Source organism: Physella acuta, unplaced genomic scaffold (genome assembly GCF_028476545.2).
Source record: "Physella acuta isolate Inbredline_101_S28 unplaced genomic scaffold, ASM2847654v3 ptg001029l, whole genome shotgun sequence".
Lineage (NCBI taxonomy): Eukaryota > Metazoa > Mollusca > Gastropoda > Physidae > Physella > Physella acuta.
The window spans coordinates 25,186-51,372 of record NW_026732546.1 but is presented as its reverse complement, the minus strand read 5'-3'; the positions used below and the strand labels follow the sequence as shown (position 1 = coordinate 51,372).

The following is a 26,187-nucleotide window of genomic DNA, read 5'->3' as shown; positions in this document are numbered from 1 at the left end:
TACGTGCATAACAGCAGATCAACCAGTGTGGTGTCGAAAGGATGGGGGAATACCCCGCCCCATGTAGCCAAATAACATGATGCTTCTTGATTCGCCCTGCGGATTTTTCTAAACCACCTGCGCGATGGACAAGGTGAGAATGGTGGTATGGGGGGGGGGAAGTAGAAAATAAGAGGGGGGGATGGAGGGTGAGGTGAGAAAACGAACGCATTGTAGAGCCCGATTTATCAATAAATCGATTGAAGTCACACAATACTGAGGCCACTATTTTCAGAATCGGAGATGACGCATTGCCCGGCTAAAGGCCTAGCCGCCGTCCGGAACTGGGAGAGACCTAGGGGCGGGATTAGGCCCTGTTAAACGCATATCCGCCCGTCGGGAGATGGAGGTGGTATCTAGCGGCACTAGGCCTGTCTAAATGCCTAACCGCCGTCAGGAGCTGGAAAAGGCCTTGAGAAGAATTTAGGCATTTAAAAAGCCTATCCACAACAACAGAATGGGACAGATCGATAGCAGCAGTAGAAAATATATTTTCATCATTTTTTTTCACTCGCTGGTATATACGTCATCAATATTTTTGGAAATATTTTTTATGAGGAACAATACATTTTAATTAAAAACTACAATTATTATTTTAACTGTACATTCTAAGTCGCGTACTTTGCAATCAATGGACATGTAATGTGATTAAACAGAGCCTGTTACAGTGTGTATTATTGAGATACAATGTGACTGTGGCTTCTTCATATAAATCAAACATCTACCTTTCTTATTTGAAGTATTTACTGTTTGTTTATATGATAAATTTGATTTAAAAAAAAAAGATACAAACGTTACGATGTAACAGCAAGTCGTCATTTTGGCCAATTGACCAAATGTATACCAACGGTTTAAAAGAAGAAAAAAATTCATTATCATCACTGGCTTATACAACTCGGTACATGCCATCAACACAACAAAACTGTGGCGGCTACTGCAATAATAACGTCAAATGTTTACATTTAAAAATTTTCGTTTCAACCATCAACATTAAAAATGGGAAATTTGAAAAATAAACCGGGAGTGATCTCCCCTAAACTTTCTCGAATATTCTTATATAAAATAACAGGGGATGGGAACTCGGGCTATAGACATGATTTTTAATCCATTTTAAATACTTAAAGTTTTAAAAATAGAATAAAATCTCGTAGACAAATTAATTGCACACCAAGTGAACGCGAATAAAAAAAGCGCACAATAGTGCGCAATATTATTAGTACTTTTAAAATTTACATTAGTTTTTTGAGAAATCGGAAGTAGCGTAAATAAGTACTTCCGGTCAACGAAAAATTCTCAAAATTTGACAGAAGGTAGAGAATTAGATCTTTTACTTACATATCAAATTTCATCTATCTATCTGAAATACTACTCAAGTTATAGGCTTTTGAAAAATTCAAAGTAGAAAAAGTACCACTTCCGGTTATCCGAAATCGCTCAAAAGTTTATACGGATCTACGATTTTGATAAAATACTTGTATATGAAATTTCATCAACCTCGCTGTAACGGTACTCAAGTTATCGTGTTTACACACGGACACACACACGGACACACACACACACACACACACACACAGACATACGGACAAGATTGCAAAATTATGTTTTTCCGTATCAGTGAGATGTAAAACGTCGAGATTTGCAAAAATCTCGATTTTTTTTTTTTGCACGATTACAAGACTTTCTCTATACTTCGTATATACGAGAAAGTAAAAAATAAAAAAACTATAGGGGTATTTAATTTTTATTGTAATGACCATTATTGAAATAATAACGAAAGAGCGCGCCACAACTTAAAAATAGAAACCCTGGGTATTCAGAGGTGATGCACCACAACCCAGTAAAGAAACTGTAGTGGGTACTGTATTACGGTTTAAAAGTGTATTTATAATTTTTTTGTTTTTAAGTGTTAAACAGTGGGACATTCTAAAACAATTTGTGGTTGCTTCCGATTCAATTGGCCATTATTGAAATGATTACGAAAAAGTTTAATTAGCGTGTCAAAACTTAGAAAGATAACTCTCGGTATTCAGAGGTGATGCACCACAACCAAGTTTATACTAAAAAAACAGGAAATGAAATCAAATTGTATGCTCGTTTCACTATACCTGAGTGCTAAACCACATGGAACATATTTGTTTCGTTTCATTTGAAAATCAAGACTATCCTTATTCCAAATTCTTAAAATGTCAACTAGGGTATCAAAACACAACACTGCTGGCATCTACTGAGCAACAGGTGACCTTATTCACAGAGTATTTGTCAAACTATGACCTGCTATCAGACTGTTTTCAAAACAACAAAAAACTAAAACTAGGTCAAACAACAATTATCGATGATGAATAGTAAAGAGGCTTTAATGTTTAAAATTTATCCATTGCATCATAGAGTGCGAAAAAGCAAACCTTATATTACGTAAATGAATGAAATTCTAAACTTTGTAAACCGTACTACAGAATAAAAAAAAGCTTTACAATGCTGATTACAGTACTACTCACTGACCTAATTATTGTTTATTAAAAAGTAAGGCACCGTAGGCTTAGTCCAATTAACAACGTGCATGTTCAGCAAGTACAACAAGAGCGCTAAACTAGTTATTATCAATGTTAATTTAAAAGATACTAATACAACACCAACCTGGCCTCTTCCAATCATTAATCACTGTAAAGTTAGTACTAAAGTTAACTAACTTTATGCTTGAGTTAATATGTAAGTCGAAATCCAAACCAAAACCTTGATTAACATTGCAATTAGTTGTAGAAAATCAAAGATTATAAAATTATTACTAGATTCTAGATCTAGCTTACAATTTACTTTGGATTTAATATCTTTAATTTAAAGACTCTTTAATAACCCCCCCCCCCCCTACATACCTCAACTGTAGCTAGAATCTAGATAGAATTTAGAAATCTAACAATATTCTTAAATTAGATTTTATTAGATGTATTAGATAAGTATATTTATGAGGGCTAGGGTTTTACCTAATTTAAGTTATGGTCGTGGACAGCACATGATGTTAACAAAATAAAAACATGGACATAATGTGAAGTAGGTACAAAAGACAATTCTAGATCTAATGTTATTTAATATTATAATAGTAACAACTATTAGTTTTGTATAATCCTGGATCTATAAGTCATAAGTTAACAATGTCAATTACATAATAGATCTAGAATCTAGATCTAGTCCAAAATAACTAATTTATTTTAGTTTTATTTATATTTTGAATCTAGTCTAGCCAGATCTAGATATTATCTAGATCTAGATTTAGATCTAGACTCTAGAGATCTAGACTCATGTCTAGATTTCAACCCAATCAGCCGTTAGTGCTACAGTAAAATTAATTTTAAGTCTAGTCTAGACTTTAGATCTAGAATCTAGATCTAGATTAGCTAGACTAGAATCTAGCTGTAGCTAAGGCTAAAGAATCTAGTCTAGAGTCTAGATATCTAATCTATTTAGAATAATCTAAATCTAGATCTAGATCTAGAGTCTAGATCTAGATCTAGACTCTAGATTCTAGATCCAAATTTACGTCAAGTTAACTTTTTTGTTTTTAAATACCAGTCGGCCTAAAATATCGATTCAAATTTAAAGATAATGTCATGTCTTTAAAATAGAGTAGATTTATCTATCAATATGCAATGTCAGCAGAGTAATGTAAAACGAGGACAGCGGCGCAAGGCTAACACTACTAACACTCCCAGTAACAGGTTGTTAGCTAGAAAATGGTGTAGCGTAAGAAATCGAAAATAGAGACGAGGCAAAGTGAAAAGGGGCTATTTAGGTCATGGCCTGTGACGTCATACAGACCACAGTCCCGTGTTGATTCACTAACAAACCGCAAGTAGAGCAGCTTAACACAGACCTTACACGTCGTAATATATGCATCTGCATTTAGTTTAAGCTTGATTTGAATAATAATAAAAATAGATAAACTTTACTATGACTTGCTTATGGTATGAAATTACTTAAAACTAGTTAATAACTAGTCTAGATCTAATTAGGCTGTTGCTCGTAATTTTTAAACTCCACTAATTTCGAGTAAAATTATATCACAAACAAACAGGATTTTTTTCCCTACACATTGATACCAATTTTGTGTCTCTAGCTTAATTAGGAGCTAAGATATGGCCTTTTAAAAATTTGTGGGCGTGGCTTAAACAGCTTAGACCTTCGTCATTCAAGTCTATGTTACGCAAGAAAAAAAGTTGGCACCGATGGTTTTTTCATTGCATCATCACGGATTCGCATTTTTCGAAAAATTAAAAAATTATAATTTTATTGCATCATCCGGGATTCGCATTTTTTTTAAACTAAAAAATTATAATCAAGCTTAAAGCCTAAGTTATACTGGACTGGATATGATTGACTGAGTAATTTAATTCCATTCATGATTCATATATTATTATTGACTTATTACTCCGTGTAAAAAAATTAATGTAGGTTTAAAATAAACTAGATCTAGTTATTGTAAATCGATTTATTAATATTTAATACTGTTACTACTATTATATAATAGAAATGCATAAGCACATATTACTTCACAAGTTCTTTAATGTAATTGTAATGAACGATATTACTTGGGTAGATGAAGTAGAGTAGACCTACACACACATCACATGGAAAATGGAAGTAGCAACTGGTTGCCTTAACGATACATTCTCAACCCCCCCCCCCCTTGATATTCAGTGTCTATATCAGGAGGCCATAATAAAATTATAGAACACAAGAAAAAGAAAACAGCTGTCGAAGTGTGTACCAGTGTTTATTACTACTGAACTATGCATACTGACATTTCAATGTTTGCTAAAAGAAATATAAATTATTAAAATACAGTAATCAGATTACCACATGAATTTTAATTTTGTCTAATAAAATTACAATAGAAACATTTAGGAGAATGGCAAAGTAAAAAAAAGATTTTTTGCAATAATTTAAAAATATGTTTATAAGAGCAAAGAAATAAATTACATAGTGACAACCTAAATTTAACCCTTGTATAATCTACGATCAACACAGTACTGTAAAACAGTTACATAATCAAGAAATTAGCCTCTTCTCATTACGATCCCTCTTAAGAAGAAAAGTAGTATTAATTATCAAGGAATAAACATTAAAATATTGGTTTAAAGTATAATTACTAGTAGATCTAGATCTAACCCATTTATTGAATGTATGCTGGAAAAAAAATAGGTGACGAAAAATTTCTTGGATCACTTTAGTCGCTTTAGTGTTAAAACAATTTTCTAAAGTATCAATTATAATTAATCTTTAGATACAATTAGCACATCTAAGGAAAAGAAGCACATTGACTACTGATTCTAGGGTTATCTAGCTGATTTCAATTACCCTGAAAAATAAGTTAAGTAATTAATTAAAATGTAATTTTTTTTTTACACTATGAACACTAAACTTAATTATAAACATTGTTAGTATTAGTTTTCAAAATAAGTTTACAATTCACAGCAATCATTTTTTCAGTAACAATTTACAAAAACACTAATGTTTAAAAAATAAAGTTCATTTTTATACTAAAAATGAAAGAAGTACTCTGAAATTCTGTTTAGCTATTATTCAGAAAGAAAAACAAGATTCCTACAAAGCAAGTCAACAACCAGTGATTCTGCCCGATGACTGAAATCCTCAGCATTATCCTCATCCTCTGCCCAGTAGCTTATGGTGTAAAGAGCTGACTTTTGTTTTGTTGCTGGCAGTCTTTTAATAGTCCTTCCACTGTATTGCGACACACCCTGATCACCTTGCTCCCACCAGCTGAACACCAATCAGATTTCCCATCAGATACCTCTCCAGCTGTCGCACCAAGAAAGGCTCAGTAGAAGTCAACAACGCTTCCATGACTTTAAGAAACAGAGTACATTTGATCGCCACATTGCGTTCTTGTAAATGAGCTTTATCAAAGGACCAGAAATTAACTTCCCAATCAGCCTGAGTGCTTGCGGCGCTGCATGAGAACCCCAGGCTTCTTGAGATCTGCAAGCAGTTGAATGTAGATTTTAGTTATGTCCCAGCAGCCACATCATTCTCTTTAAGATGAGCCTTGAATAAAGCTGGATCTCCATGAAAACTGTACCTGAAAAGAGAAGGGCAAATGGAATTAGAATTTAGCAGACCATTTCACAAAATATATATCTAGCACAACATATTGCAAACTATATAAAATAAATATAAACATTAGAAATAAATTCAGTCTCCATACTTACTGAATGTACTTCCACCTGAGACATGGGTTGAACATAGAAAGGGCTGTACACAAGTTCCACCAACCTATTCCCAGTCACAAGACTGTTCTCCTCAGCCGCTTTATCTCAGCCATCAAGTTTCTGATTACATTAGCAATCCTTCTTACACCTTGTTTGTCTTGCCTATAAGCAAATAAGATGTACAAAGAAAACAAATTGACCCAAGTCAAGAATTAAATTAATATTAATAAAATTATCAAGTACTAAAATTGTCCTTAATAGGCCTAATTATGGATATATATACATAGGCCTACATTAATTTAAATATATATATAGGCTTACTTGATGGAGAATTATATTATACCTGCACTAGTCTAAATCTATTCTTAACCATTTAACAATGTCTCACTATTTTTACAAGATCTAGAATCTAGATCTAGTACTTGTATGACCTAATCAAACATAATGATTAAATGATTGTGTTCATCTACTAAATGTACTGAATTAAAATAAATAGGCTAATTAATGAATTGATATAGGCATAGGCCTAGTCCTACTTAATACTTAATGCAGAATTAGATGAACACTTATAGGCCTATAATTATATAATTAATTAACTTATCTAGATTCTAGATCTAGATCTAGGTCTAAATCTAGAATCTAGATCTAGATCTATATCAAAATTAACTAGCACCTTTTATTTCTTACTAGAATCTAGATTAGTGTAGGCCCTATTAGCCTATAGATTAAATTAGATCTAGAATTAAACTAGATCTAGGCCTAAAGCTAGATTATTTTTTTACTAGTACTAGATTCTAGATCTAGATCTATTCTAAATCTAATCTGATCTAGACTAGATCTAGTTACTATAGATCAATAGAGCTAGTAATCTGGATTCGTTTTTCTAAATCCAGAATCTATTAGTGTTTTAGTATTAGGCTATCTATCTTATTAATAATATCATCTAGATCTAGATCTATTCTAGGCCTATTTACTACTATAAAACTATACTAGAGTCTAAATTTTCTATTTTCTAGAGTCTAGATCTAGAAATCTAGATTTAAGTCAACTTGTGTAAAAATCTTAAAATTAAATTAATGTAAAGTCTAGATCTAGACCTAATTGTCCTAATCAACCGTAATAATTTAGTAAATGTAATGTAGGCTACTTAAACTAAATTATTAATTATTAGTAGGCCTATAGTATACTAATAGTAATCAAGTAATGCGATATTTTAATAATGTAAGAATCACAGGAAATTTGGCGCGAAATTAAGGCTCTATCGCGGTGGGCCTTCCTAGGCTTGCGGACCATTGAAATCGTAATTTTAAAATATAGGTTAATTTTAGAAGACCCAATTATTAGTCTAGTCAACATTTGGGCATGTCAATGTAAATATTAAGTACCTTATTATTTATAGATTCTTACCTTATATTTCAGCACATTGCTCCTCTGTAAGATAACAAACGAGATCCAAAAATTAAAATAGGCTTTGAATCTAAATCCTCTTGAGGTTAAAACAAAGATGCGAACTGTGTCATGCGTAGATCAGGTGTGCTGTGGTTTCGCCTTAAGCGACATGGCCTTAATTACCAATGGGCAACCGGAAACATGGAATTTAGGTTCAAGGTACAGCCATGATTACCATGGCAACAAAGGTCACGGCGCAAGCTGCGCAACTCGCTAATCTAATGCCTACTCATTTGTGATTACTCCGCGATTGGCCGATCCGATCGTTCGTGTGGAGGTGGCACCGAGCCAAAAAATGCACCGATGTGACAATGTTATACTAAAGTCGCTAAAATACGAGTTTATAGCGATGTCTACATTACAAAAATCGATACAATACAGATTAATAAGACTTGTATAATAATTTCGCATGAAAAAATCAACAATTGTAAACACTGTAAACATGTTATACACTCACCTGACAATCTGTGTTTACTCCGACTCCATTTCGCGCGTATGCAAATGAAACCCGGATGGTGATTTTGCGCATGCGTGTTGCTCCCGTTGAACGTAAACAAACGAGGTACACTTGGGGTAATTCCCCTCCAATGTCAAAGTGACATTTTCGTTGAATCTAACAGTCAGGGGCCATTCGTTTTAAAAAATTCAATATTCTATTAAAAACAATTTTATAAGTTTAAATTTGATGTACATCTTATATAGAATCCAATTACATGAATACTTGACAAACAAGATGATTTTAAATAGATCTAGTAAATCCTATACCTAGCAGGAGATGAAGAATCTGTTATCTTGCCTCGGGGCACTTTCTTTTGTATTGCCGGTGTTAGTTGAACTATGTGTAAACAGTGTAAATCCTTTAGATATTAGCAATCGAAAATGGGTTAATAGCTATTATATCTTATTTATTTAAATAATTTACATAGTCATTTCAGACGCTTATATATAGGGTCTATGCCTAAAGATAAAAAAGTAGTCACTGCCCAATTTAATGGGGATTCCTCAATGTTTTGTTTTAAAAAATAAATAAATATTAGGCTACGCTAAGTTTTGGTAAAAAAAATAATTAAAATTACGAATGAGAAAAATCCATTTCTTCATCAATAATATCAAGTCACTTTTGAATTTAGTGATGATTAAAGACACTTAATTTATTAGGATTAATATGTTCAATCATGAAACGACGGATTATCGTATTAGGGATGTTTTAGGATGCCGATATCAAAGACAGGTTAACTCTACTTCATCGCCCCTTGAACCGTAAGTCTTTACTTACACCAATGTACTGCCTCATCATATGTAAAGACGACACCTAGATCAGATCTTGAAAGGAGGGTAGGGTCAGGTCTTGAAGGGAGGGTGGTATTAGGTCTTGAGTGGAGGATGGGATCAAGTCATAAGAGGAAGGTGGGGTCAGATGAGAGGAGGGTGCTTCGGACACTTAGATCAGGTCATGCGGAGAGGGTGGGATCAGGTCATGGGGAGAGGGTGAGATCAGGTCATGGGGAGAGGGTGAGATCAGGTCATGGGGAGAGGGTGAGATCAGGTCATGGGGAGACGGTGGGATCAGGTCATTAGGGGAGGATGGCTGAGACAAGATCAGGTCATGGGGAGAGGGTGAGATCAGGTCATGGGGAGAGGGTGAGATCAGGTCATGGGGAGAGGGTGGGATCAGGTCATAGGGAGAGGGTGAGATCAGGTCATGGGGAGAGGGTGAGATCAGGTCATGGGGAGAGGGTGAGATCAGGTCATGGGGAGAGGGTGAGATCAGGTCATGGGGAGAGGGTGGGATCAGGTCATGGGGAGAGGGTGAGATCAGGTCATGGGGAGAGGGTGAGATCAGGTCATGGGGAGAGGGTGAGATCAGGTCATGGGGAGAGGGTGGGATCAGGTCATGGGGAGAGGGTGGGATCAGGTCATGGGGAGAGGGTGAGATCAGGTCATGGGGAGAGGGTGAGATCAGGTCATGGGGAGAGGGTGAGATCAGGTCATGGGGAGAGGGTGAGATCAGGTCATGGGGAGAGGGTGGGATCAGGTCATGGGGAGAGGGTGAGATCAGGTCATGGGGAGAGGGTGAGATCAGGTCATGGGGAGAGGGTGAGATCAGGTCATGGGGAGAGGGTGAGATCAGGTCATGGGGAGAGGGTGAGATCAGGTCATGGGGAGAGGGTGGGATCAGGTCATAGGGAGAGGGTGAGATCAGGTCATGGGGAGAGGGTGAGATCAGGTCATGGGGAGAGGGTGAGATGAGGTCATGGGGAGAGGGTGAGATCAGGTCATGGGGAGAGGGTGAGATGAGGTCATGGGGAGAGGGTGGGATCAGGTCATGGGGAGAGGGTGAGATCAGGTCATGGGGAGAGGGTGAGATCAGGTCATGGGGAGAGGGTGGGATCAGGTCATGGGGAGAGGGTGAGATCAGGTCATGGGGAGAGGGTGAGATCAGGTCATGGGGAGACGGTGGGATCAGGTCATTAGGGGAGGATGGCTGAGACAAGATCAGGTCATGGGGAGAGGGTGAGATCAGGTCATTAGGGGGAGGATGGCTGAGACAAGATCAGGTCATGGGGAGAGGGTGAGATCAGGTCATGGGGAGAGGGTGAGATCAGGTCATGGGGAGACGGTGGGATCAGGTCATAGGGAGAGGGTGAGATCAGGTCATGGGGAGAGGGTGAGATCAGGTCATGGGGAGAGGGTGAGATCAGGTCATGGGGAGAGGGTGGGATCAGGTCATGGGGAGAGGGTGAGATCAGGTCATGGGGAGAGGGTGAGATCAGGTCATGGGGAGACGGTGGGATCAGGTCATTAGGGGAGGATGGCTGAGACAAGATCAGGTCATGGGGAGAGGGTGAGATCAGGTCATGGGGAGAGGGTGAGATCAGGTCATGGGGAGAGGGTGGGATCAGGTCATAGGGAGAGGGTGAGATCAGGTCATGGGGAGAGGGTGAGATCAGGTCATGGGGAGAGGGTGAGATCAGGTCATGGGGAGAGGGTGAGATCAGGTCATGGGGAGAGGGTGGGATCAGGTCATGGGGAGAGGGTGAGATCAGGTCATGGGGAGAGGGTGAGATCAGGTCATGGGGAGAGGGTGAGATCAGGTCATGGGGAGAGGGTGGGATCAGGTCATGGGGAGAGGGTGAGATCAGGTCATGGGGAGAGGGTGAGATCAGGTCATGGGGAGAGGGTGAGATCAGGTCATGGGGAGAGGGTGAGATCAGGTCATGGGGAGAGGGTGAGATCAGGTCATGGGGAGAGGGTGGGATCAGGTCATGGGGAGAGGGTGAGATCAGGTCATGGGGAGAGGGTGGGATCAGGTCATAGGGAGAGGGTGAGATCAGGTCATGGGGAGAGGGTGAGATCAGGTCATGGGGAGAGGGTGAGATGAGGTCATGGGGAGAGGGTGAGATCAGGTCATGGGGAGAGGGTGAGATGAGGTCATGGGGAGAGGGTGGGATCAGGTCATGGGGAGAGGGTGAGATCAGGTCATGGGGAGAGGGTGAGATCAGGTCATGGGGAGAGGGTGAGATCAGGTCATGGGGAGAGGGTGAGATCAGGTCGTGGGGAGACGGTGGGATCAGGTCATTAGGGGAGGATGGCTGAGACAAGATCAGGTCATGGGGAGAGGGTGAGATCAGGTCATTAGGGGAGGATGGCTGAGACAAGATCAGGTCATGGGGAGAGGGTGAGATCAGGTCATGGGGAGAGGGTGAGATCAGGTCATGGGGAGAGGGTGGGATCAGGTCATAGGGAGAGGGTGAGATCAGGTCATGGGGAGAGGGTGAGATCAGGTCATGGGGAGAGGGTGAGATCAGGTCATGGGGAGAGGGTGAGATCAGGTCATGGGGAGAGGGTGGGATCAGGTCATGGGGAGAGGGTGGGATCAGGTCATGGGGAGAGGGTGAGATCAGGTCATGGGGAGAGGGTGAGATCAGGTCATGGGGAGAGGGTGGGATCAGGTCATGGGGAGAGGGTGAGATCAGGTCATGGGGAGAGGGTGAGATCAGGTCATGGGGAGAGGGTGAGATCAGGTCATGGGGAGAGGGTGAGATCAGGTCATGGGGAGAGGGTGAGATCAGGTCATGGGGAGAGGGTGGGATCAGGTCATGGGGAGAGGGTGAGATCAGGTCATGGGGAGAGGGTGAGATCAGGTCATGGGGAGAGGGTGAGATCAGGTCATGGGGAGAGGGTGAGATCAGGTCATGGGGAGAGGGTGAGATCAGGTCATGGGGAGAGGGTGAGATCAGGTCATGGGGAGAGGGTGGGATCAGGTCATAGGGAGAGGGTGAGATCAGGTCATGGGGAGAGGGTGAGATCAGGTCATGGGGAGAGGGTGAGATCAGGTCATGGGGAGAGGGTGAGATCAGGTCATGGGGAGAGGGTGAGATGAGGTCATGGGGAGAGGGTGAGATCAGGTCATGGGGAGAGGGTGAGATCAGGTCATGGGGAGAGGGTGAGATCAGGTCATGGGGAGAGGGTGAGATCAGGTCATGGGGAGAGGGTGAGATCAGGTCATGGGGAGAGGGTGAGATCAGGTCATGGGGAGACGGTGGGATCAGGTCATTAGGGGAGGATGGCTGAGACAAGATCAGGTCATGGGGAGAGGGTGAGATCAGGTCATGGGGAGAGGGTGAGATCAGGTCATGGGGAGAGGGTGAGATCAGGTCATGGGGAGAGGGTGGGATCAGGTCATAGGGAGAGGGTGGGATCAGGTCATGGGGAGAGGGTGGGATCAGGTCATGGGGAGGATGGCTGAGACAAGATCAGGTCATGAGGAGAGGGATCAGGTGGGTTCAGGTTATATTGGGTTGATGGCTGAGACACCTAGATCAGTTTAAGAGGGGATAGTGGGATCAGGCCATGAAAGGAGGGTGGGATTAGATAATGAGGGGAGGATGGCTGGAAAATCATAAAATGAGGTATAGGTGGGGGTGGGGGGCGGAGTTCGACCCACACCACGACATTAAACAGTTCAAGGTGTGCGGGACAAAAGCGCACCAGGAAATATAATTAGTTTTTTATTATCTTTTTATCAAAGGAATTCTCAACACTCGAACCCTTTTCCCCGCATGTAATTAGCTAGCCGGCGAACGCCTGGAGAATCTATACACAAGGACTGGATCCCACGCGCGTTAAAGACGTGAGTTCACCTGTATCACTCCCATTACCAGAGGGATGGGAACGGTTGAGTCGCCGTGGTGGGTAGTTAGGGGGGGGGGTCGGGTATGATAGTAGTCGGACTGCATTTCAAGACGGCAGCACTTTTCAATATTTTACTCGAAAATAAAAATAAAATAAAAATAAAAGTAAAAACCAAATTTGGCTGATCACCTCCAACACATGAACGATTACAAGCCATGTTTGCAGCGGCGTGCTAAGCAGAAAACATCCTTTAAAAACAAAAACAAAACAACAGCTGAGAACAGCATAAGGTTATTTAAGAGTCTTAAATTTTTAGACTAGTTTTTTAGGGAATGGCGGGGGTTAAATGGTGCTGCAAATTGTAGTTTTTAAAAACTAAATATACTGGTCGGGTGATAGAACCTACGACTGCTAACCCGAAAATATCGAGTCTGGATTTCGGTCGGACTCGAGTCTGTAGAAAACAGAGTCCACCCAGCTTTGATGAGGACCTGATTCTCGTTAAGGAAAGTAAATGCGGCCGTGCATAGTGCTAACCACACCATCCCTTCTTCATGCCGTAGTCAAGAAACAGATGTCCTATGTATCGTTAGATCTGAAATTGGGCTCATGTTACATAATGGACAAACGAGACCATTTGTATCCGGTATGACATTGCCTGTGGACACCACACGTTAAGTTTTAGAAGCACAAAATAACAAATGATGTTCCACCGCCACTGCTACAGTGTGTAATATTGGCACGTTCATATAACAAGACGTACGACTTAAGATAAGGCGGGATGCAGATATAAGTTACTCAGAGTATAATTATTTTTAATGCTTTATATTCTATATATATATATATATATATAATATATATATATATATATATGTATATATATATATATATATATATATATATATATATATATATATATATATATATGCAGAAAATACGCATTGGAGCATGATGTTTGAATATTACGTCAAGTAAAAAACAAACATCAGAAGATTTAATTTCGATCATGCTCTAAATATAGACCTACAAACTACTATCATACTATACTTTCTGCTTTATGTTAATCCAAATATTTCAGTTTTAAATTAAATTTAAATTAGAAAGAAAACAAAAAAAACCCTTCTCATACCTTTCTAAACAGCGCTGCTGCAAGACGAGTTGAGTGGTACTAATTATAGATCTAGGTATAGAATTAAAACTGTACGTGCTATGTGCGGTCCTGGACTGGCTGCTTATGTATTGATGCTGGCTGAGCATACAATGTTAACTTTATGAAAGATCTACTCTAGGTCTACTCAATGTTATGCTGTTTGGTGACAATCTATTAGGCCTATGGTCTAAATCTGAAATAAATAAGTAATGAAATCAATCCACATGTCAGCATAGTTTTTGTAAGCGCGATCTGCCGTTGATACATTTCCTGGAATATGATAGCTTGCAATGTAATTTTTGTGTATACAAGTAAGTAGGACTATCCATTTTATTACGGTAGCTAAAATAAACGATGTAGGCTAGGCCTAATTTAGCCCAATAGGGAGGATTCACTTAGGGTAAACAATATCAGGACGCGAAGCGATGACAGCTGCTGTAAGCACTACAGGTTTTGTGCGTGTTTCTGTATTTTTTTATAGAGAACGACAAACATTTGATTGTTATTATTAAACTTATTTTCCGGGGACAACCCCCCCTCAAACTTTTGATTTGCACCCCCCTCAAACTTCTGATTTGCACCCCCCTCAAACTTTCGATTACTTTTTCCAACCCATTTTGGCGCCCCCTAAGGTCGGCGCCCAGGGACATATGCCCCCCCCCCGTTGCCCCCCCCCCCCCCATCGCTACGCCTCTGCCCAGCCTACCATACTTCATACTTGCTAACCAAATACTTAGGGGGTCGGTAATTTTGTGATTCCTGTCGCTTCCCCGATCAGCCCTTCCACAAACTCCTAAATACCACTGGGTACTATGGGACGACGTGGCTTAAGAGGTTCGAATCCGGGTTCAAGTCAGTATAACGTCCCTGAGTCCACCCAGCTCTGATGGGTACCGCACTCATGTTATACCTAGCTCATCTTTTATCTAACTCAGGGAAAGTAAAGGCGGATGGACAAATGGGCAAAGTGCTGACCACACCTTCGCTTCATACGCCGAGGTCATGAAAACGAACTCTACTTCATCTGGCCAATAGATGGCTAGGTGTAAAGAGGATTCTTTACTTCTTTCTGTGGAGGTGGGTGTCATAACCGTGCCCTGTTAATTAAACGAATTTGTTTCTACTCCCTGGCGCCTTTTACTTTTTGCCGCTTCTGCACAGATCGTTTTACAGAGCCCCCCCCCCACCCACTCATCATGAACTACTGAACTATACTTTGGTAGAACTAGATGTCTCCAATCTACTTTATAAACAAAGTGTCACTGAGAGTGTTGATCATAGTGTTATTGATATATGTCACTATCAATTTGCAGTAAAGAAATTATTTTGAAATTAGAAACTCAAATTTATAATAAGTTTAAAAAAAATAAAAAAATTAGTAATAACCGCGATATAATTCATCCAAATTTTACAATCATGGTCAAACAATTGTCAAAGGGAGAGTATCGTGTTATTATGAAACAAACAAAAACAATATCTTTGTAAAGTGGTTACTTCCCCTAGATATTTGAGCACTTAAAAAATGAATAATCAAGACCATGTTAAAGACATTGATATTTCTGTTTTATGAAAAGAGAAATTAAAAAATTACTTCATTTCATTTCTAAATACAAAATTTGTGACTTTAATCTCATTTTTATTTTTAAAATCTAAAATGACAACAAAGGTTAACATTATTTTAGCCACAGAGCTCCATCATTTTTGATCACCAGATGCATTCAATGAAATGTCACACATACGCTACTTCTTTCCTAAAAAATTGCCAGAATATAAATCCCCGACAAATTTTACTCTATGAAGCAAAAACATGAACAAAGTAAACTTTAAATAAATGAAAGAAATGCTGATTTGCATTACCAAATTTTGAGGGTTTTAAAATTGTACATGCATGGTAGTCATTCGGGAAATCGTGTAATGCAGGCCGCTGACCATTTAAGTCCTAGTTTTTTTTACGAATACTGTTGAAAGGGAGAGTACCAAATATATTTAAATACACGCAGTTGTACTAAACTTGTCTCGCCTATTCTCACTGTCTTGTTCTAAATTGTGCCTAGTACCTTTTTCTTTTCTAAGTGCATGAAATGTAGACACATAGATATCAATAATCTCGGTATTTCAAAAAAAAAAATATCCTTTATTAAAAGGTAATCTATAGAAGGCAACATGTAATTTTGGAATAGTGCTTCTTAGTTTTCTTTGCCAATTCTATAAAATTTCAAGAGCTTCAACTCTTATTGTACCATCTTTAGACACTTTTTAAAGTAACATAAAGTAATGTTTTTAAATGGGAAATATTTCAGTTAATTCAAACTGTTGCACTAACATCTACTGTAATGTTGTTGTTCATCAAAACCGTTGCATCAACAACGAATGTAATGTTGTAGTTCATTAAAACTGTTGCACTAACATCAACTCTAATGTTTTAGTGACATCGATTATCACATAAGATAACACACATTGTAAAAAGTTATGGTATCATAACAATGTAGTCCAGAAATGAAGGCTCAAAATAACCAACGTTTTTTATCACACCTTACGTAACTTTTGTTTTTGGCCAAACTTGATTGTCTCAACCGAGCATCAGTTTGTTACTAGATCACAAGGCCTCAAAAGGTAAACATTGTTTAATTCTGGGCTAAGACTTAATAAATCGGTTACCCTATGTTTTCTGTGTTGCATTTTTTAAATATCACCTGTAATATCTAATTGTGTTAAGCATAAAAAAACTAAGCAACTGTCAGAGGCGGAACTCTGTTGGGTATTTGACTCACGTTAGGAGAAGTAAAGGCGGATGAGCATAGAACTGACCATACCATCCATTCATTTGGCGTGTTCAAGAAATAGATGAACTCTACTTCATCTGCTATGTGGATTATCGGGTCCGAAAGGAGCCTAGTATAACTGTGAGATCGGAGTTAGAGTAATTAGTGTCTCTATGTATTTCAAGCCTATTTTAAACTGCTGACACTCTGCTTTCGAATAGCTTTGATGTTGATTTGTAATGTAAATATGTAAGGCTTGACTGCACTCAGACTGTATATGTGAGGTAGCAGTTTATCAAGTATCAGTACTATCAGTGTATGGTCAAGCTGTAGAATTAAAGCCTATACGATCTATCTAGATGCCTTCCAGAATTCAGATCAAGCTTGTTACAGAGCATATGAAATATTTGGAAGAACAGATACAAGTGATGGATCCTGTCATTGGCCTCATGAAGCAGGTGAGCGAGAAATGATTTTGAAAATTTAATCATAGTTGTAACACCAATATTGTATTCACAAATTATATCTACAATTGTAGAGCTTTCGGTTGCTTGCCCCGAAGCTCTTGAGATCGAATATTGGTTCGGACTACAGGACGTCCTTAATGTCGCCCAGCTCTGATAGGTACATGACTCATGTTGGGGAAAGTAAAAGCGACTGGGCTGACCACACTATTCTCTCATACTCCGAGGTCAAGCCGTCGTTTCGTATGCCGAGGTCAAGAAATACGCCAACTCTACTTCATCTGCCCCCTTGATGTTTCCATCTGTACAGCTTTCCTCTATCTTAACTAAAACCCTAGTATGCCCAAACTAAGAGACTGCTACTACTCATGTAAACACACTAAATGTTTCTATTTTATCAGGCCGTTGAAAAAAGTAGGACGTGGATAGAAGATAAACATGATGACCAACACTTCACGTATATCGAGCTGTATCAGGAGCTGGAATCAGCGACCAGCGCCTTGTTGAAAGCATCGTCAGAAATTATCAGTTAAGGTCTTACTTATGTAATATATATATATATATATATATATATATATATATATATATATATATATATATATATATATATATATATATATATATATATATATATATATATATATATATATATATATATATAATTCTAATGTTTTTGAAAACGTTGAATGAAATTTTTTTTTAATATTCACAATTTTGAAACAAATAGTGATGAAATTGAAATTTTCCAGAACGAGATGGAATTTATATAGTAAACATACACATTTACTAGTGTCCGCACCCCCCCCCCCCCCTTCCGGAGAAAAAAGTGTGGAAGAAACACTGGCTTTAATTTGACGTCATTCTAAGTCCACTAACACCACCCACCTTCACACATCTAAACTGTGCAAGTGTATCAAACGATTATCCGTTGTACACAGTCTAAGATAAATATTCTATAATAAAATGTATTCTTTAGTCCATAAATCTTACACAAACAGTCGAATTCGACTATGACTAGAAATATTACTATGTATAAAATTGAACTTTTAAAATATTGTTTGTTGATTTAAACCAGACGAAAATCCGGTTATTGAGGGAACGCCATCTTTAGTCCAGCCTACACCACAAACTACAGCAACAGAAAAACATGTCTGCAGTGAATCAACCCATCAAATCACTAGTCAAGTTCAACATTCAGATGGTAAAGAATGATTTTGTTTTTACTGACATTAATGTTAAGTAAATATACAAGAACGGACATCACGGTCAATGAGAAGGTTGGGTGGGGTTTACCTGTTTCCGTGATGACGGCATATGGAGGGATTGTATGCCCAGCCGCAGTTACTTTCCCTTAACGTGAGATGTAAGTTTGATTAGGCGAATTGGTGCGAATGTTCGTAGGGGGGGGGGGGGGTATGAAATTGTGAAGCGTTACGCAAGAAAGTGACGTTTTAGTGTGGGATCGTTGTTGCCGGGGATGAAGCTTAAAGTAGTCTTGTTCCTGTTGTGGTAGGGTGAGGTCGTAATGTAGTCCAGTCTTAGTATAGTTCGTTCAAGTCGTCCTATGTATTTTTTTATAGTGTAATAGATAGAATAAACCGGGAGTGATCTCCCCTAAACTTTCTCGAACATTCTAATATAACACTACGTGGGATGTCAACTCGGAATATAGACATGATTTTTGTTTACTTAAACTTTTAAAAATAGAATAAAATCTAGTAGAAAAAAAAATTGCGCACCAAGCGAGCACCAAAACCGAATGTGCGTAATAGTGCGCAATATTATTAGTACTTTATAAATTTACATGCGTTTTTTGAGAAATCGGAAATAGCGTAAATTAGTACTTCCGGTCAACGGAAATTACTCAAAATTTGATAGAAGGTAGAGAATTAGATCTTTTACTTACATGTGAAATTTCATTTATCTATCTGAATTAGTACTCAAGTTATAGGCTTTTGAAAAATTCAAAGTAGAAAAAGTACCACTTCCGGTTATCGGAAATCGCTCAAAAGTTGATACGGATCTACGATTTTGATATAATACTTATATATGAAATTTCATCAACCTAGCTGTAACGGTACTCAAGTAATCGTGTTTACACACAGACAGACACACAGACACACAGACACACAGACACACAGACACACAGACACACACACACAGACATACGGACAAGATTGCAAAATTATGTTTTTCCGTATCAGTGAGGTGTAAAACGTCGAGATTTGTAAAAATCTCGATTTTTTTTTTTGCACGATTACAATACTTTCTCTATACTACGTATATACGAGAAAGTAAAAATTAAATAATGTCATCCTGTCGAATCATTTGTATACCTTGATGTCGTCGTGCTTTGGGATGAACTACTGAATGGCTAGAAAGAATATAATGGTAGTGTAGACCCGCTCACTGCATAGCTGCGGGACACAAATGCCCTAGCTATAACAATTAGTAAGACACCCATAGGTGGATTTAGGGACGTCCTACGGCCTTGAGCCTAAGATCGGAACTCCAGACTTACGCGACAGCAGTCTTGTGTCACCCCCCCCCCCCCCCCCCCCAAATAAAATTCGATAATAATTACCTTTTTAAAAAAATCAAAATTCATAACTGAGATATTAATTTTATATTACATTTACATTTTCTTAGTTGTGTGTTTAAATTTATTTTTGATTACATTATAGAAATAGTGAGACGGCTGGAACAGTTAGAGGTAAAACTAACTTCAATGGAAACCATGACACAAAGAACACAAGACGACACGTCAGAAGTAAAACAATGGAGAGACAACTTTGTTACCGAACACAATGAACTGGTGTTAAGTAATGAAACATTATCTCAGAAATACATACAGACTTTTATAAACCTCAGAAAACAAATCATCGAACAAGACGACAAATTGAAGGAGATGGATAATGAAATTGAAAGTTTAAAAGACAAAGATTCCATGTCAGGAAATGGGTTAAAGAAAGTTTCTCTGGATGTTAGAGATCACGAAAACTCCATACAGAGCATTAACAAAGAGCTGGACACTCACACGTATGAAATAGTTACACTATCTCAAACAGTTCAAGGGCTCTCAGATTTGATGCCAACGTTGCAAACAGAAGTTAAAAATAGTATGATTGATACATGTATAAAATTGGATAGAGCATTGTTTAAGGTGATTAGTTAACTGAATATTATCAAAACATAATGTTGTTGAATTCAGCCATAAATGTAGCCCGTTTCTTCCAGGCATCTCTTCGGGGAAGGCCTCCCCTCCCTGATGAAAGTCTACTGCCCCCCCCCCCTTCGTGCGAAATGGAGTTTATATATAAAATATATATCTGTGTCGGCCACCCCCTCCCCCCGAAAATACTAGCCCCCACCCCCCCGCCGCGAAAATATCAAGTGCCCCGCCCTGAAAATATCAAGTGCCCCCCCCTTCCCCGGAGAAAAAAATCTGGAAGAAACACGGAATGTAGCTGGTTTAGTATACTCTATTACATTATAAATAATTTAAAATCTGTAAAAGTATAGGCATAGGTTCACTCATGTTTACCATTATATACAACTAGGCATGCTGCCCAGCTTCGCTTAGGCTTTCGAAAACATTGAGAATTTGAATGCTTAATTAATTCGCCCGAGGGTCGGTCTACGACCTCAAGAGTTATGAAGAGGTTCCTCCGTGGACATTTTTTTTCGATTTATAGCTCATATAAGGTACCGGTCAGTCGAGGTCAGTTTTGACCCCCTCATCGTAGACTTTTCGGCCAACCGGCCCCCGTGTTCTGTCGCCCCAAGGCAAGATCCTGCCAAATTTGAAGCGCCTGCGGCGCCGGGAAGTGCCCTATCGGACACCCGACAATCTAGATCTAGATCTAGATTCCTAATAGAATTTTTTTTAAAGTTTAGCCCTAGCATAATAAAAAAATATACATTAACCAAGTTGACTTGGTGTGTCTCGAACCCGCACCACCTGCGTGGTTTTTAGTACACTAACATCTCCGCTATTTAGGCACCTTATAAAATACGGAGAATGAAACACGTATTTTAAAATCTTAACTTACGCGACTATGCCTATTCTTTCAAATTAATTTTTTTTATCCCAAATTAGCCAGTTCCAAACAAAGATTTTGTATAAAATAAATAAGTCTTGAAATAGTTTAGTCCTAATATAGAAATTTATTTTTGGAATAGATTTTAGAGAAGTTAGAGTCTAAATCTAGATCTTAGCGTCTACGTCTAGATCTAGTTATTGCGTAGATTTAGATTTAGTCTAGATCTAGAATCTCTAGATCTAGAATCCAAATAAATAAAATAAATTTTATGAGTTTAGGCCGGAAAAAATTGTATTGTATACATTTCATAGTGTACGTAGATCTAAATCAAATTTGAATTAAATAGTTCATTTATTTTTATTGTAAACACGGCAGATGACGACATTGTCATTAGTTAATGTATAAGCAATAGTGACGTCACAGTTTTATGCGTTCTTTTTCACATGTATTATTACTTTTCCGGTTGCATAAATAATACTGTTTCTCTACATTCGAATACGCCTTTATTTTTTATTTTTCTTCTTTAAATAAAATTGTAGTTATACATTTAAAACATCTAACATATTATTTTCAACAAAAGTCCGTATAAAGGTATCCATATATCGCTGCCGATTCTGACGTGATGTCCGGCGAAAATATTTTGCGGACAGACAGAGAGAGAAAGAGAGAGAGAGAGAGAGAGAGATGTGCGAACGTGGGGTTTTATATATTAGGATTGAGACATATGACACTTTAAATTTACTATTCTGAACATTTTTCTAGCACAATGTGATGTGTAAACTTATGCAACAAAGACTGCTGCCTGTGGACAAACTGATTCAAATATTTAATCAGAATCTGGAAACAAAGGAGAAAAATTTAAAGAAGGTATATTAATCTTTGGATTGCGTAACTCAAGCAATTGAAATAAAATCTTTGTATAATAGTGGAAACATTTTATATTTAATTCTTGCCTTAACACTTGCTGTATGTAAACTGAGCACTCTGCAACGAATTTTAAACTTTTAAATATTCACATTTACTTACCTTTTTACTTTCTCGTATATACGTAGTATAGAGAAAGTATTCTAATCGTGCAAAAAAAAAAAAAAATCGAGATTTTTACAAATCTCGACGTTTTACACCTCACTGATACGGAAAAACATAATTTTGCAATCTTGTCCGTATGTCTGTGTGTGTGTCTGTGTGTGTGTCTGTCCGTGTGTAAACACGATAACTTGAGTACCGTTACAGCTAGGTTGATGAAATTTCATATATAAGTATTTTATCAAAATCGTAGATCCGTATCAACTTTTGAGCGATTTCCGATAACCGGAAGTGGTACTTTTCCTACTTTGAATTTTTCAAAAGCCTATAACTTGAGTACTATTTCAGATAGATAAATGAAATTTCACATGTAAGTAAAAGATCTAATTCTCTACCTTCTGTTAAATTTTGAGTAATTTCCGTTGACTGGAAGTAGTAATTTACGCTACTTCCGATTTCTCAAAAAACTAATGTAAATTTTTAAAGTACTAATAATATTGCGCACTATTATACGCGTTTTTATTCGGCGTTTGCTTGGTGCGCAATGTTTTTTTTTATGAGATTCTATTCTATTTTTAAAAGTTTAAGTATTTAAAATGGATTAAAAATCATAACTATATCCCCAGTTACCATCCCCTGTTGTTTTATATAAGAATATTCGAGAAAGTTTAGGGGAGATCACTACCGGTTTATTTTATTCTGATTTAGCTTGGAGATATAGAAAGTGATTTTAGAGAATTGTCAAAATTTTCTGAAGCAATCGGTAAGTTTTATTTTTCCATTGGTGTCCCTGGGTGGTAACATTAACCTGTGCACACTATATAGTAACAGATGTATATCTGTAGTTGTTTGCTGATACAGTTGGATGTAGCCAGTGGCGTCGCTAGGTCGGGTGTCACCCGGTGTGGCACTTCGTGGTGTCACCCTCTCCCCCAAGAAACAAAGTATATATATATATATATATATATATATATATATAATATATATATATATATATATATATATATATATATATATATATATATATGTGTGTGTGTGTGTGTGTATGTGTGTGTGTATGTGTGTGTCTACATAGGCCTCTAATTTAAATGTATGCCGCATACGCGTACATGTAGTGTATAAGCTTTAATCACTGCAGACTTAATAATAACGATGTGTAAATATAGTCTGTTAATAATTCAGTTGGATGTAGCAATGTTTCCTCTATATTATAGTTAGACCGTTTACGTCATGGTGTCACCCCCACCCTATTGTAATACTTGTCGCTTCGTACTTAAAAGACTATTTAACTTTAATTTATCAATAATAGAACTGGCAAAAATTTTTTTTTCTTCTGTACATTTTGTAATTCTTTGCCTTGGTGTCACCTCCCTAAATGGTGTCACCAGGTGCTTACCGCAGTTTACTTCATTGTGTCTCCATTTCCCCCTTCCCGGGACAGTCATTTTGTACAAAAAGAATATGCAATTCTAATTAATCATTGATTGAAGGGGGGAAAAAGTATTTTTCTTCTTTGCGCTAATTTGCCAAGGTGTCATCCCCCTAAATGGTGTCCCCAGCATTTTCCGGTAGTGTGTGGAAGCAGTTTGTTACGTATGAATGGGTTGGCTGATCAATGAGAAGGGAAGGTGTGTGGGGCAATGGTCAGAATTTAGACTGCTAGTGTTGTTGTGTTGAATTTGTAATTTCTGTTAGAAATTTGTACGGGGTGGTTTTTTTTCTAATCCTGTTAAAAAAGGTATTGAGCATGTTATGTTCTGTTGAGTATGTGTGTATGTCTGTGTGTGTGCGTGAGTGTGAATGTGAATGTGGTAAGGGGGTGTTTTTGTGGGTGGGGGAAGTAAGAGTCTGACTTTTTGTGACGATGGGGTAGGAGAAGAGAGTAAAAGATTGGCGAGATATCTTGGCCTAATTTATGGACGACTTCCAACTCAAGATTAAAGAAGTGTCGTCAACTATTTTGTTTATTATGAATTTTTAGATAAAAAATATAATCAATAAACATTATTCTTTTTGACAGCAAAAAGTATAATTTACATATAAACAATAAACATTTTTCTTTTTTAACAGCAAAAGTATATTTTAAATATAATCAATGAACACTTTTTTTTTTCAACAGAAAGAAGTATAAACAATAAATATTTTTTTCTCTTTTCAACGGCAATAGTATATTTTACACATAATCAATAAAAAAACATTCTTTTCCACAGCAAGGGGTATATTTTACAGATACGCCTGCCACATCCAGCTTGATCGAACACCTGTCAGCGCTAGAACAATTCTTCTGCGAGTCAGTGCCATTCGCGAATACAACGGCCAATACTTCAATAGAACAACAGGGAAATTCGTATCGCCTAATGATACTCTATACCTGGTTGGGGTGACCTTGCACGAATATGGGGACAAACGGGTCGAGGTCGGGGTGTATGCCGGGGACAGGTGGTGTAAGGTGGTCGAGGTGAAGTCGTCCCACACCAGCGTGACTGGGTCTGTGGTTGTTGACATGAAGCGCGACCAAGAACTGTATCTCAGGGTGGTATTCGCTGAACCAGGCGCCGAGCTATCCTGCTACAGTAGTTTTACTATCGTTAGTTTATAAAAGTACAGCGCTATACTTGTGATGTATAAATGCTCACTAACTATATATATATAACTATATAACTATATATATATATAACTATATATATATAACTATATATATATATATATATATATATATATATATATATATATATATATATATATATATATATATATATATATATATAAAACTATATATATATATATATAGTTATATAAACCACCATGTTTATCAATGTATGAAGACATTTTAACTTATTATCGGAGTCAATGGCCTTAATTGTGTTGGAGGCGTGGTGGGGGCGGCAAAGCTCATGGTTGTTAAAAATTCGAAAAAGTCTAGATTACAAAACCTCTGGAAGATAAGGCTCCTTTTGCTCCAACACTAAAAATTAAGAACGAAGAAGAAGAACAGCCTATAAGGCGTATAAGAAGTTGGCACGTTATCTTTAATTGTGTTGGAGGGAATCCCTTGACCCTCCCAACATTAAAAAAAATAGGAGCGAAGAAGAAGAAATTTTTTTTAACTCATTAAAAAACTTATATAAGAGATTTCTACCTCAAATTACCTGCACAATGTCCAACGTTTATTACTCAAGGACTAGACATATTGTAGACACAATCCATTATTGTTTTCTAAAAACTTCACTTTCCATAAAATACAGTTTAACCTTTTAAAATAATGAAATACGTCGGTAGAGTTAAACACATTGACGTGCTATGTGTATCCAGGTTTTATAACAGCATACAGTTGCCACTTGTAATTATAATTTTCACAGTAAACATTTTGAGAAACAATTTTTGGCATAATAGGTTCGGATGTGTTATCTTTTGATGTGTTTCTCTTTAACGTGTTTTTTTTTTATTTGATTTAATTTTTAAATTTTTTAAATACATTTTGTAATACATTTAATACATTAAATAAGATATATCTTGGATTTAATGACTGTTTTCCTGACAGTTAAATCTATTTAATATAATGTCGTGTATTCAAACATATTTGTCTTTAAAAAAGTTTTAACTGAAGTAGGCCCTATACATTTATATTATCTACATTCTAATGCAATATATTTATCTGTTATTAATTTTTTTTTTAGATTGAGGTATATTTAATTCTTACATTATTTCCCCCCGAGATAGGGGTCGTCACACTCGTAGGGGGTGGGGTTCATAATTTTGTGACGAATGCGGAGGGATGGGTTCCCCCCCCCCCCCCCATATAGTGTGACGTCACACCTTTGCATTTTTAAAAGGTAATGTAAGAAACTGAATTTCAACCTTTTCTCCGCGTTTTTGAAAACTAATTTAAGTAAATTG

The 26,187-nt window shown here is 37.7% G+C and overlaps 2 protein-coding genes across 2 annotated transcripts in view; one reads left to right on the top strand and one right to left on the bottom strand.

The window, feature by feature from the left end:
* Window positions 1-8,228, bottom strand: part of LOC131954786 (CTD small phosphatase-like protein 2) — a 45,870-nt gene extending 37,642 nt beyond the window's left edge. Inside the window, exon 1 of the mRNA XM_059318565.1 lies at window positions 8,167-8,228. The gene's annotated coding sequence lies outside the window, so the exon portion shown is untranslated. The remainder of the gene's footprint in view (window positions 1-8,166) is intronic.
* Window positions 8,229-17,116: 8,888 nt separating this feature from the next.
* On the top strand, window positions 17,117-24,889 carry LOC131954789 (uncharacterized). The gene is made up of 7 exons (XM_059318572.1): window positions 17,117-17,215; window positions 17,623-17,749; window positions 18,297-18,422; window positions 19,906-20,384; window positions 22,027-22,131; window positions 22,999-23,053; window positions 24,501-24,889. The coding sequence occupies exons 1-7, from the start codon at window positions 17,117-17,119 to the stop codon at window positions 24,887-24,889; spliced, it is 1,380 nt and encodes a 459-aa protein (XP_059174555.1).
* The last annotated feature ends 1,298 nt before the right edge of the window (window positions 24,890-26,187 follow it).